The following is an 11,816-nucleotide window of genomic DNA, read 5'->3' on the forward strand; positions in this document are numbered from 1 at the left end:
GCTTGGCCAACGCGTCTTAGATACCACAAGACCACAGCACTTCCATTGGTGACGTCATGCTTCCTTTCCCTATTGTCATAGAATCTAATGGAGACGCTTCCGAGTAAGCTGCGTTGATTCTGATGTCGCCGCTTTTGCTCTACGGGACTTGGCTATGGTAATTTCGGTCCAAGTAGCATGATGTAAGGTGCAATGCACAGGCCTGATATTTGGGAGGTGCTGGTTTAGTCCACTGCGTAAGACACTCGGCTTCTGAGTGTGGGTATGTGTATACAAAACTCACCACAGTCAACGTGACACTACTCACATTCATTGACTTCTTTGAGCATTCGTTTGCTTAAAGCGACCACCGAGGAGAAGTAACAAGATGCCATTCGGCTCACGCAACACCTCGAACGCCAGAGCCGCAGCCAAAGGGAATATTTTGGCCGCTCGGCCGCGTCGAGCCGCGCAGGTGAAGTGCCACCGCAGCCAATGGGAATATAAGCACCGGTTTGCTGCTGCAGACGCCGGCATCTTGGCTCAATTGGCCATTCGATGATTTCGCGTCCAAAAAGTACATTACAACATTCTCAGAAATGGCGAATATATTACAAGATCTCCTATGATGATCAAACCAACTAAAGGCCGGAGGTTTCCGAGATATGCTGCGGTGACAGCCTCATAACTAGCTGCATTAGTCGGTTCTATCTCCCGAGCATACTTATCTTTTTTTTACATGTATATTCGCGATTTAAAATTTGCCCCGGGTTTCGTGAACCATTGGGCATCTGTAAATCGTTCTCATAGTACTTGATCACCATCTCGTTCTAATTGGCGCTGAGCAACAGCGAATACTTCCCTACATGTATAGAACCTAGAAATCTAAACAATAAAAAAACTAGCGGTCATGCGCAAAAGTACCATAACGAATTAAAATTTGGCGGTGTTAGGTTTCCACCATTATGTACATTGTGATTGTTGTGCAAAAACAGGCGAATGCACTATAACATTCTGACGTTGCAGTGACGGTCAAGAATACAGTAGGAAAGCTGTGAATAGCGAAACTAACTTTTATTGGGTGAACTTTTGCCCATAAAAACACGTGTCAATGAAACCACAACGTAAGCGGCGAACACAATCGTAGGTGGTAGGAACTCTGATCAGTGGGTAAGTAGCATCGGCTTTTATACATGAGCCATCGAAGCTTCCAGAAAAATCGTTGGTGCCCGCGCGTGTTCCAGAAAGCATACACAATTCGCGTCGCATATACACACAAGTCAGAATGCACAATGTTCACTGACAACAGACAGCGGATCGAACCATCGGTAACATTCCAGAAACTCCCTAAACATGCTGACGCGTCCCGAGCTGGGCCATGAGGTTTGTTAGACGGTGGAACGCGGTCACAGTGAAAGATAATCAAGTACACGTGTCAATATTCTATGTGTCGGAACATCTCCAACCGCCTGGCACTTATATCATGGAATGCCTACACGTGACGCAGGAATGTAACTGCACTGCCAGTGTACAAAAGATCTTAATTGTACACACCTTGGCTCTTTTGTAGAATGTCATGCTCGTTCGTTTGATTTTTTCCGGCTGCTAACCTTAGAAAGACGCATCTTCCATGCATTAGCACATACAGCGACTTGTACTATTCCTTCACAAGTGCTTCTTGCGGACATATTTCCGACACACTTACGCACCTAATAAACCACCAAATACCATTTCTTCGAGAAATATCTAACTTTATGCGTATAATGGACTTATATTGACGCGATTTCGTTGCGTTCCTCCCGGAGATTTAGCACATCTGCTCAGTCGGTTGCTGAACTTGTAGAATGCGCTGATCCCAGAAATAGTGTCATACTAAATTCGGCCCGTCACCAAATATTTCTATTGAAGGCTTGTCCTGTCTCGGAGAGTTGAATAAAATTTGTTTCATCGCGTAAACCTGAGCGAACTCTGGATAAGGTGTTTTGAAAATGGGAACCATTCCTGCGACAGTGTAAAAATAAATGGGATGGATCGCGAAACGTGCAATAAGATCTCAGCGGATACCAGAGAGTGTCATGCAAATTCGGCTGATCTTGTGGAATGCTTAATAAAACTTGAGCAGCACCTATTAAACTACGCCAATCACTAATAGGGTGTGATGAAAAGTGTGCCGATCCTGGGGATGATGTAATGAAAACTGAGCAATTCCCAGTGATGATACAATGAAAGTTGTTCCAATCTCAAAGCCGGTTTAATAATAGCTCGACCTATTCCGGAGCCAATGTAATAGTAAATTCTGCAGGTTCTAGGTTTGTAAGGGAAATTGGACTAATCCTAGATACAGTACGATAATAAACTGGGTCAATTCCAAGGCCCAGCTCTAAGAACATCTCCACGATCCCGTCGAGCATCATAAAAATGTTGCCTCACGGCAAACCTTTCACGAAAACTTAGCAGAACCCAGTTCCAATTCGCGGATAAGGTGTAATGAAAAATTGGAGGAAGCTTAAGCTTCGCCTTCAAGAGTGGAACGCGGCAGCATTCCCGTCGACCCGCCAAGGGGTGTAAGACAATGCGCTACGGCGCAGCGATCACTTACGAGGCGCCCCGCATCGGACATTGCACCCACCAATCACGCGGTGAGCGTCGAGCAACGCAGCGTTCGGCCAAAGCCACCTAGACACGGCAACGAAACGTGCGCCTGAGCAAGCGGAACGAACCGAAATCTCGGTGTCTCGGAGGGGGAACGCCAGCCAAACGTCGTGATCGGCACGGGCAGAGGGATATGTAGATAGTGATCTAAAGAAAGGAAGGACGCTTGATTCTGCAACCCGTGAGAGAGCACGGCGAAGCGTCGTCAGGAGAGAGGGAGTCGAGGCCGCGACACGCCTCGCAACGGTCCCCGCACAGCCCCAATGCGCGCGTGGCGCGCCAAATGTCGGGGCAGCGTTGTACAGTGAGAGGAGGGGATCTTCTGTGTTTGCCGCAAGACGACTCTGCGTGTGCGGCAAGCGCAGAAGAATTCTAGCGGAAATGTACTTCGCTACTCGTGTAACTGCAACTTCTGTCAGTTACATGCTCATAATTACCGATTTGCACCGCAGTATAACATTCTACGGCACGTTTCTAAGACAACACCGCATTCACTAGAGGCGCTTTTGTACCGATTTGAAGCATCGAACTAGTGACTGAGTACTAGCGTCTCCGCTTCACACTCCGCAGACCCTGGTTCGATTCCCACGCGGCCCATCTTGCAAGTTGTTTTTATTTATGAATTGCCTACCGGGATTTTTCGCTCATGGTCAACGCCGCCGACACCAACGACACCGGCTTTTCTGCGACACGAGCTCCTTAATGCTGTCTCGTTAAAATAAGACGTATCCAGGAGACGTATAACAGAGTCAGTCCCAAAGCATTCCAGCGAGTGCGTTGGGGGCAGTATGATCAAAGGTAGGGCTATCCCGGGAGCTCTGTAATATTGAACTGGGCAGGTTGAGGTGGTGTAATGAAATCTATGGTGATCCCAGAGAAAGTGTAATAGTACACTGGGCAACGGTTAAAACTATCGATAAATTTCAGAAACTTCCGGTAAATTAAGGCCCGTCCTGCGCTGCTCGATAGCATTTGTTGTGCTGTGAAAGGTGGTCACCCAATAAAATTAAACAAGCACACATATGAAAATTGCTGGTTTGAAAATGAATATTTAGGATCAATTTGTTTTCCGGCTGATTAATTCCCAAGGAAACAACTCCAGCAGCCAGCACACCGTTCAGGGTAACAACGTTTGTAGTGGGTTCTCAGTGTGAGCTGGTAGGCAAGACAGCAGCACACACCCTTATTCAGAAAACTTCGGGAAGCTTATTCTCGAAAGCTTCTCTTTAATACTGCGCCAATCCCGGTAAACATATGATGAAAACGGGGCAGATCACGGAAAAGATGCAATAAATATTTGGCAGATTTCCATGATAAGATGATGAAAACAGATGTGACCTCAGAGAAGGTATAGTGAAAACTGGGCTGATGCTGGTACTGTTGTAGTGATAACTGGCACAATCCCAGAGAACCTGAGGGAGAAACCTGTCCAATCTCAGAAAAGACGCATAAAAACTCGGCTAATTTTGGTTACGGTGCAATGAGAACTGACCCTGTGTGAGAGGGAGGGTTATGAAGTGCTGATCCCGATCATTGTGTGAGAAGTTAGGGCAATCCCGGGACCCTATTAATGAAAACTGGGTCGATTCCCTTTGTGGTGCCATGAAAACTAGGACCATCTTGCCTAATGCGAATGAAAAAATGTGGAGCATGCCTAATCTTCACTTATAAGGTTGGAACGCGATAGCATGCATGTGAAGATCACCGACTGCTTTTCACGCTTCTCAGCAACTGCAGCTTATATAATTATTATATTATGTAACCGTAATATTTACCAAAAAACGCTGGCGACAGACTCTATGCACGGAGGTGAGTTTTCTGGTAGAAACGTGGCCTTTTCCGTGGGCCGCTATACGGTGGAGGCGAGTGCCATCTGGAGGTGTTGCAAGGAACCGGGTGCATCGCTTTATGGAAGGCAGAAACACTGGAAAAGGTGTTTGTTATGGATTTCCCGCGTAAGAGAATTGTGTTTTCTCGTGTATTGAAAACAATCCGACGCTACCATGTGTGTAAGTCGTGCTTCAGGTTTTCTGTGACCCATTTTACTTTAAGAAATTCGATTATTCAAGTAACATTGTTGGGCTTTACTAAGGCCAGCGTGGTTGGGTACGCGTGGTTCGGATTAATTGTTGCCGCAACGATGGTGCCGGAAGCTTATGCTGGATCTTCGGAGACCTCACGGAGACCTCAAAGCTATCGCGTTAAAACTTACGTGATAGTTTACCTCAACAGCGCAGGCATACAGGAACAAAGCCACAGATTCGACTCGAAAGCGCAATTATTATTAATATGAGATAAGCTATACGAAATTAGGTTACTTGCTTTATCAGCTGCATAAGCTGCTGCAGACATTCGCTTCTAGATAAGTTGCCGAGCATATTGCCACACGCGCACAGGCAAACATCAGCAGAGCTCGCCCAATTACTGCTGACACTCGTTGTCGGAACGCTTGCGAGGGGAAGTGAGGCAGCTGCAGCGAGCGCATTGCCCTTCGCGCGGTGAGTCGGCCCAATGAGAACTTAGCGTCGCGAATACAGCGAACGCAAAGCCATCAGCTGTCAGCCTCGTCGATTCTGTACGCACCGCAGATCACTTTTAGGATAGCGCCCACGCGGCCACGCACAGCCCTGCCCTATGCAGCCGCCGCGAGAGTACAGCGTCCCCCCTTCCCCCTTCTGCTGCATTGCGCGCGATGGAGGGCGGTGCGCTTCCTCCGTTGCGCGTGCGAGACAGAGCCACCGTTCCTCGGCGCTCGTCCTCGACTTCTTTTGCTAGTACGTAGAGCAAATAAAGCGCGCCCTCCATGTTATCGCACGTAGAATTTATGAGGAACATTACGGGGCCGGCGATGACGATAACGATGAAAATTTGCCTGGAGTGTCCACATAATTGTTTTCACAATAACAATAATAAAGGAAAGCACGAGTGCCGCTACTAACTGCTCGTTTATGTATCGATAGGCTGCCTGTGAATAATCATTTGCTAGTACAGCTTGTCATTGCCTGCTTTTCGTGTGTATGACTGCAATTCGCTCTAACATACCACAGTCAGGGTACAAGAACATCGATACCAACAGTCAGTCTTCATAATAAAGCTGGACTGATCCGGCAACGGTTTCCTCAAAACCGAGTCGATCCCTGCAATGGTGGTATTCAACAAGAGAGGTGCGAGGTCATAGAGCTCACGCAGGTCGCGTGTCGAGGCATCGTAGAGTTACGTGCGCCTTACCTCGATGCTAATTGAACAAAACGTCAGTGATCGTAGAAGATTGTGCAGGGAGCATCTCGCACCAATTTTTAAGTAAACTAGCATTACTAGCACGATAGCTTTTTGTATACTATACTTATAACCTATGAAAAACGCATCACCTAGCTTAGTTTTCAGCAACTGCGTGAAACCCGCTGTTCTTTGAAAGCGAGCCTTTATTTCCGAAAGCTCCCCTCACTTACTCGACGGTGGCTAATGAGCGCGGCTGCTGGGCGATGATCCTGTCTTATCGATCAGTGGTTCTTACTTTTTTAAAAATGGATTACGTGGCTGATGACAGCATTGAATCCATTGAGCAGCGACTTTTGGGCCAGTTGGTTAGGCATAGCAGATCACGGTCAAGCGGGCACAAATGAGGATAAAGTGAAGAAAAGACAAGACAAGCACTTACCACGATTCAATGCATCGGTTCGTTCTGAAATTCTTATTCCAGCTTCACGGTTATCTCCATATCGCGAAACACGTCGAACTAGCGACAATTGTTCCGCGGCACTCAACTTTCGCTTCACGGCGAACTAGGGTGCAAGAGTGAGGATGTGCTCTACATTTTCCGGTAGATGAACTTGACCGATAGTCTTCACTTCACACTTGGACGTATGGGACCGCCTAGGTAGGCTGTCTCAAAGGTTCCTCCGCATTTGCTGCCAAACAAGTTCTGTACTGCGAGCAACTACAGCGAACTAGAACCGTAGATAATGAATACCACCGGATGGCTTCTAGGTATCAAGAAGCCGCGTGTAGAGGAGATCCCTATCCGGTGGTATTCGTGGTAGTAAGAGCCGATATTTGAGCAAGTTCATGCTGCATAGAAATAGCGCAACCAGTACTTATTCCGTAGGCAATCAACGCCCACTCAGCGATTGCGTATTTTTTTACGTTCTACGTGAAAATCTAGGTTTTTATTTCCATGTGTAACAAAGAATAATCGTAATAACATTACTTGAGCGTAATGATGATTATTGAGGCTCAAAAAGATACTGTGGCTAACTGAAAATGTTAGGGTAAATAATTATCCTAAGATAGAGTACTATGGGACAATAATAATTAAGCATTTAAAATGCAGAACCCAATTGACTATGTGAAATAAAAAATTAAGCAATGATCAGCAAAATTATATATGTTTAATTAAGATCAAGTACAATTACATAACATATGCCCAATGAAAACACGGGGAATGCGGGAGATAGAAATTTAAGACGACGAACAAAACGAGAACAAGGTTAAAGCAGGAGCCAATGCTTCGACAAGTGGACAAGTGACCTTGAAGAACACTAGTCCACTTGTCGAAACGTTGTCTCCTGCTTTCCGCTTGTTCGCGTTTTGCTTAGCGTCTATGCCCAATGAAGAATTACAAAGGTAATAATGGTAGTACTGTAATTAGGATACGTTAAGCCTTATTTATTTAATTGGAATTGCATTACCTAAGCCTATTCAAGATTAATACGGGTAGCACTAATAGCTGCATGAGTCCAAGATGAGGGACTGGAAAGAATGTTTCTGCACTATGTGACGATACCACTTCGGCGTTTCTACAGTAACATTTTTCTTCTATTTTCTGCACGCATTCGTCATACACAGACTGCGAATATTCGCCGCCAATTTGCCAGCGCAGTAACCTCAACAAGCCGTGCTCAAGAGGGACACGCAGTCAGCGCTGCTCCATTTCCTACTTCTACCAAAGGCCACAAATTAGCACTTTACATACAAAAAAATCAAGACCATGTGGTGTCATTGATACGTTTTGCTGGGTGCTGAGACGGGTGTATTTTCTTTCCTTCCTGCCATGTTTTTTTTTCAATAAATGCTGTGATCGTGTTCGGGGTTCACAAACTGTGTTGCTTTGTTTGCACGGAGAAAGAGGTAAACTTTAAAAGGAAATTTCGCACTGTATTGGAAATATTTCTTCTTTTTCTTTCCCGGAGTTAACTATCTCTCACAATGCCAGCAGTTATAAATTTCGCCAGACCTGAAACCCGCAGATCATTCGCCAGTTCAGTAGCACCCTTGAACCGTCTGAACAAGTTTCAGTCTGTTTTTACCGAATTGCGTTTAAATTGCGTATATTCGCACGACTTCTAAGCAAGTCTGTACCTAGCTTAACCCGGAATATCCTACTCTTCATTGCTGGCTCGTGCTCGCTTCTTTACGTGCGCTTTAGTATGGATTAGTTACTGCTTAGTAACCAGCATTAGCAGCGAAAACATTTGCCCGCTTCATAGGTCTGTTTCACTCCATGATGAAAACACTAAACCCAAAAGGGACCCTGAAACGCTATTCGTCCAAATCCGGAGACGCATTCCAAATTATTATACAGCATTTCAGAAATACTTCAAAAATGGAAGTGCTTCATAGCGTTGAGTAGATGCAAAATTAATTACAATCCAAAGATAGCCATTGAGGCCCGTCCAGGTGCTGCTACTCTTCCTGCGGCGGCTTGCATTGGGAACGCTACGCCCGGCGGGGCGGTCTACACAACCGTTCGCCCACTGAACGTCACTGTGTGTGTGATCCTGGTCATTTTGTTTATTTTGATGCGAAATCATCACATTGCACAATAAGCGAGAAATCCGGCGGTGTCTGTAGTTGTGAAACTTCTAATTTGCTGCGATGCCACTCAGTGGCGCTTGCTCACGCTTCCTGGCTCGGCCCGCGACGGAGCGGACCTGCCGAAAGGAACAGTTGCCGCAGTGGTAATGCGTGAAGGGAGAGGGCATACCCTTGACGTCACGTCACCCTCCCACTCCCTCTCGGAAGCCTGTGTCATCCCAGCGTTCCTTCTCGGCGTAAGTTCTCACATGCGTTCTAAGTGCGCTTCGACAAGGCCAAATCAAAACATGCGAAACATTTGAATTCGCTCACTTCGCCGAGAGGAGTTCATAACCCGGAAGAGCGCTCAGCGGCGTCCGATTAGACATTAGTGCTTTCGCATTCGCCACTTATCAGAAGCACTTAGGTGTCCTCGCATTCATTTACGTTCTCGTAGACGCCAATACCGATTTATTTTCCCCTCTGACGCGCCGAACTCACAAACTATTCCTCAGCTTACGGTTTAGGTCACAGCGTCTTCTCAGGTAAATATTCACTTTTCCGCTTTAGTGGGAAAGAAAAGTACGTGCAGCTGTGTTTTCACGCAACAAATGGTATCAGTAGCACATATCATTTCGCACTCATTAGTACAGCAACTGCACTATTTCCGAGGGCCTAACAGAACGTCGTATTTAAATTCGCTCGCGTGATTCCGTCGCCAGCGCTAGAATTAGCATAAAGGCGTGCGTATAGCCAGGAGTAACCCGAACGCGCACCGCAGTTACGGTACAGCCGAGAACATGCTATATACGCTGTATGACGTAGCGTCTGTTGCAGTAGTCCTGATCGATGGCTCTCGACGTGATTCGGCGCGGCTGCCACGGGTACAGAAAGTTTCCTTTGTCACGCCAGTGCCACTATACCAGAGTGGGTCGTGCGTTGGTTGGGGTGTCAGGTGCCAGGTTGGCCTTTGGCCATGAGTTCAGGTGCACAAAAGACACAAAAGTGCTGGGTGATCACAATGGGTGATCGATGAAACAATGAGTGATCAATGCGCGGCGGCATGCCCCGTTTTACGCGTGTAAGCATACAAGGAGCAAATGTTTGGCGATCGTGATTTCATCCGCCTGACGTATCTGACTTGGCCAGCTGCTGCCTGGCACGCTACATGAGCCGGGATAAATCGGCGGCGTAAGTGATCGATGCTGCACTCCGTATTCACGTTGATAGGATTCATAAGCTTACGAGTTTCAGCCATGATTAGTGACGCACCTCGAAGGTACGATACGGGAAGCAAGCATGTTTCAGTGAACATGCTTGTTCCAATGTAGCATTCCAGGCTGGAAAGACGAGCGCCAACTCAGCCAGCTATGGAAGACGACGACGACGACGACGAACGGGGGGAGCAGTAGCACGAGCGCGTACACGCGGTAGCGCCGAAAGGGCGCCGACGAGCCAGCTGTGGGAGAAGACGACGCTCGAGCTATTACTGATGCTGCCAGTTCTTTTCTCCACGCGAACACGATAATGGGGAAACTAGCCCTTAACAGCTTCGCTGTAAAAGAATGCAATCTCAACGTCTCAAATCTCGCATTGTACAGATGGACAGTATCTTGCCCATACGTCCTTCCTTCAGAGTCGTTGACAACTGGAAGGCAACTGGGATTTCAGGTAAAGTTTACCAAATGTGCACACTTGGCGAACTAGCCACACCACCTGCTTGACTTCTTCCTTGAAGTCACTACTGGTCATTTTGGGCTAAATCTATTAATACCAAAGCAATGCCTTATAAGACGGTGAGTTCTCACATTGCTACTTTGACAACACATCAAGCCGATCCAACTCCAGCCAAATCACATGCGTATTCAGTTTGTGAAGTTAAAGATGTTACCGTTCTGAATTGGGGGGCTGCGCAGGTGTTTGCAACCCACACTAATACTGGCACCGCTTAGAGCGACGATGTTCTGCGGGAGGCAAAGATTGGCTCATATCTAAATTCAGAGCGCTGAATTTCACCCCGAGTGGGGAAAGAGGGGCGCCAGCGCCCAAACGCACCCAATACGACTATACCTAGGCGTGGTACCAAAATATTAAAGACAAACCAACAACCTGGCGGCATCTCTCAGAGTTCCTGTAGCCAAGGACCTCACAACACCACCCGACCGAAGGAACCGAAAATATCACACCAAGAAAAGAAGACCAAAGAACGACATCTTCAACCCTGGGCACACTCTACCCAACCACATCCTACTATACTCACACATGTGACACCACTCAACAACCACCCGCCACTCCCTCCTGTGCAGAGCGGCACGAGAAGCGAGGTCACGAGGCCAGCACTCCCACAACAAAGTCCACCCATGCACCTGGAAGGAAGGAAGGAAATAAACTTTATTTTTCAAAAAGAAAAATAGGCGAGCGTTGTTGGGCCTCTAGTCCAGGGCTCCACTGGCGCCAGCGACTCTCTGGGCTTGGTCAAGGAGAGCCACTTGGCTCTCCTTTCCCTCGTCCGTAAGCCATGCCTCCCACTGCCTGTTTAACATGAGTGAATGTGTAGTTATGTACGGACTAGTAATATGCGAAGGCATGCAGCTGGATCAACGGCAAGAGAGGGCCCACGATTTCATGCGGATTGACAACCGGAGGTGCCTCGATCCAGACCCACAGTTGTTTATTTATTAATGTATCTATACGTTCTTTCAAGGCTTAGTAAGTATAACAAAAAGGAGTGGTCAAAACATATAATAGTTACAATACAGGGCAATCGAAAATCGCACTATAAGGTAATTTGAAGGGCAATGTTCTAGTTAGTGGAGTCACAAATTGAGACTGTGGAGGGTTGAAGGCGGTAACATTCATTGATGGTTCCTCGCAAAAAGGAACAATGGTACAGATTAGTTTGGCTTGATGGCATTTCAATTTTGTTTAAACGGACGATGTGAGATAAGTTGTGACTGGGTGCACTGAAAATGCTTTCTTTAGGACAAGAGGTAAATAATATATCTATTAAAAACGCAAAGACGAGAGCAGTTGTGACGCAGCGAGAGGTCAGGCAGTTCTTGTGTTATATTCCCCGACGGGATGCCAGAGTGGCGTGAATAGTTTGACAGAATAAAATGGGCGCGGGTCTCTTTGCTTTCAAGGGAAATGGCAACATTGGCATGAGCATGTTGTCGTATGGCACATGCACATTCCGATTTTGGGTGGACGAGTGTTTTGTATAGGGTAATGTTTGGTGACGTGTCTGCTTTCGTCTGAAATAGCCTAAAGTTCGCTTAGTATTGTTAGTGACACATTCAACATGCATATGCTATGAAAGGGTGCTAGTGATGTACAGGCCAAAATACTTATGGGAGTTAACAACCCACAGGGCAGTAGCACTAGTACAATAT

The 11,816-nt window shown here is 46.8% G+C and overlaps 1 protein-coding gene across 7 annotated transcripts in view; it reads left to right on the plus strand.

The window, feature by feature from the left end:
* The window catches only part of LOC139050390 (uncharacterized), a 527,729-nt gene extending 520,016 nt beyond the window's left edge, over window positions 1-7,713 (plus strand). For all 7 annotated transcript variants that reach the window (XM_070526672.1, XM_070526673.1, XM_070526674.1 and 4 more), the window contains one exon: window positions 7,477-7,713. In XM_070526672.1, the coding sequence (XP_070382773.1) occupies window positions 7,477-7,653 (177 nt within the window). In that variant the 3' untranslated portion in view covers window positions 7,654-7,713. The remainder of the gene's footprint in view (window positions 1-7,476) is intronic.
* The last annotated feature ends 4,103 nt before the right edge of the window (window positions 7,714-11,816 follow it).

The sequence above is a fragment of the Dermacentor albipictus genome, chromosome 10 (assembly GCF_038994185.2).
Source record: "Dermacentor albipictus isolate Rhodes 1998 colony chromosome 10, USDA_Dalb.pri_finalv2, whole genome shotgun sequence".
Lineage (NCBI taxonomy): Eukaryota > Metazoa > Arthropoda > Arachnida > Ixodida > Ixodidae > Dermacentor > Dermacentor albipictus.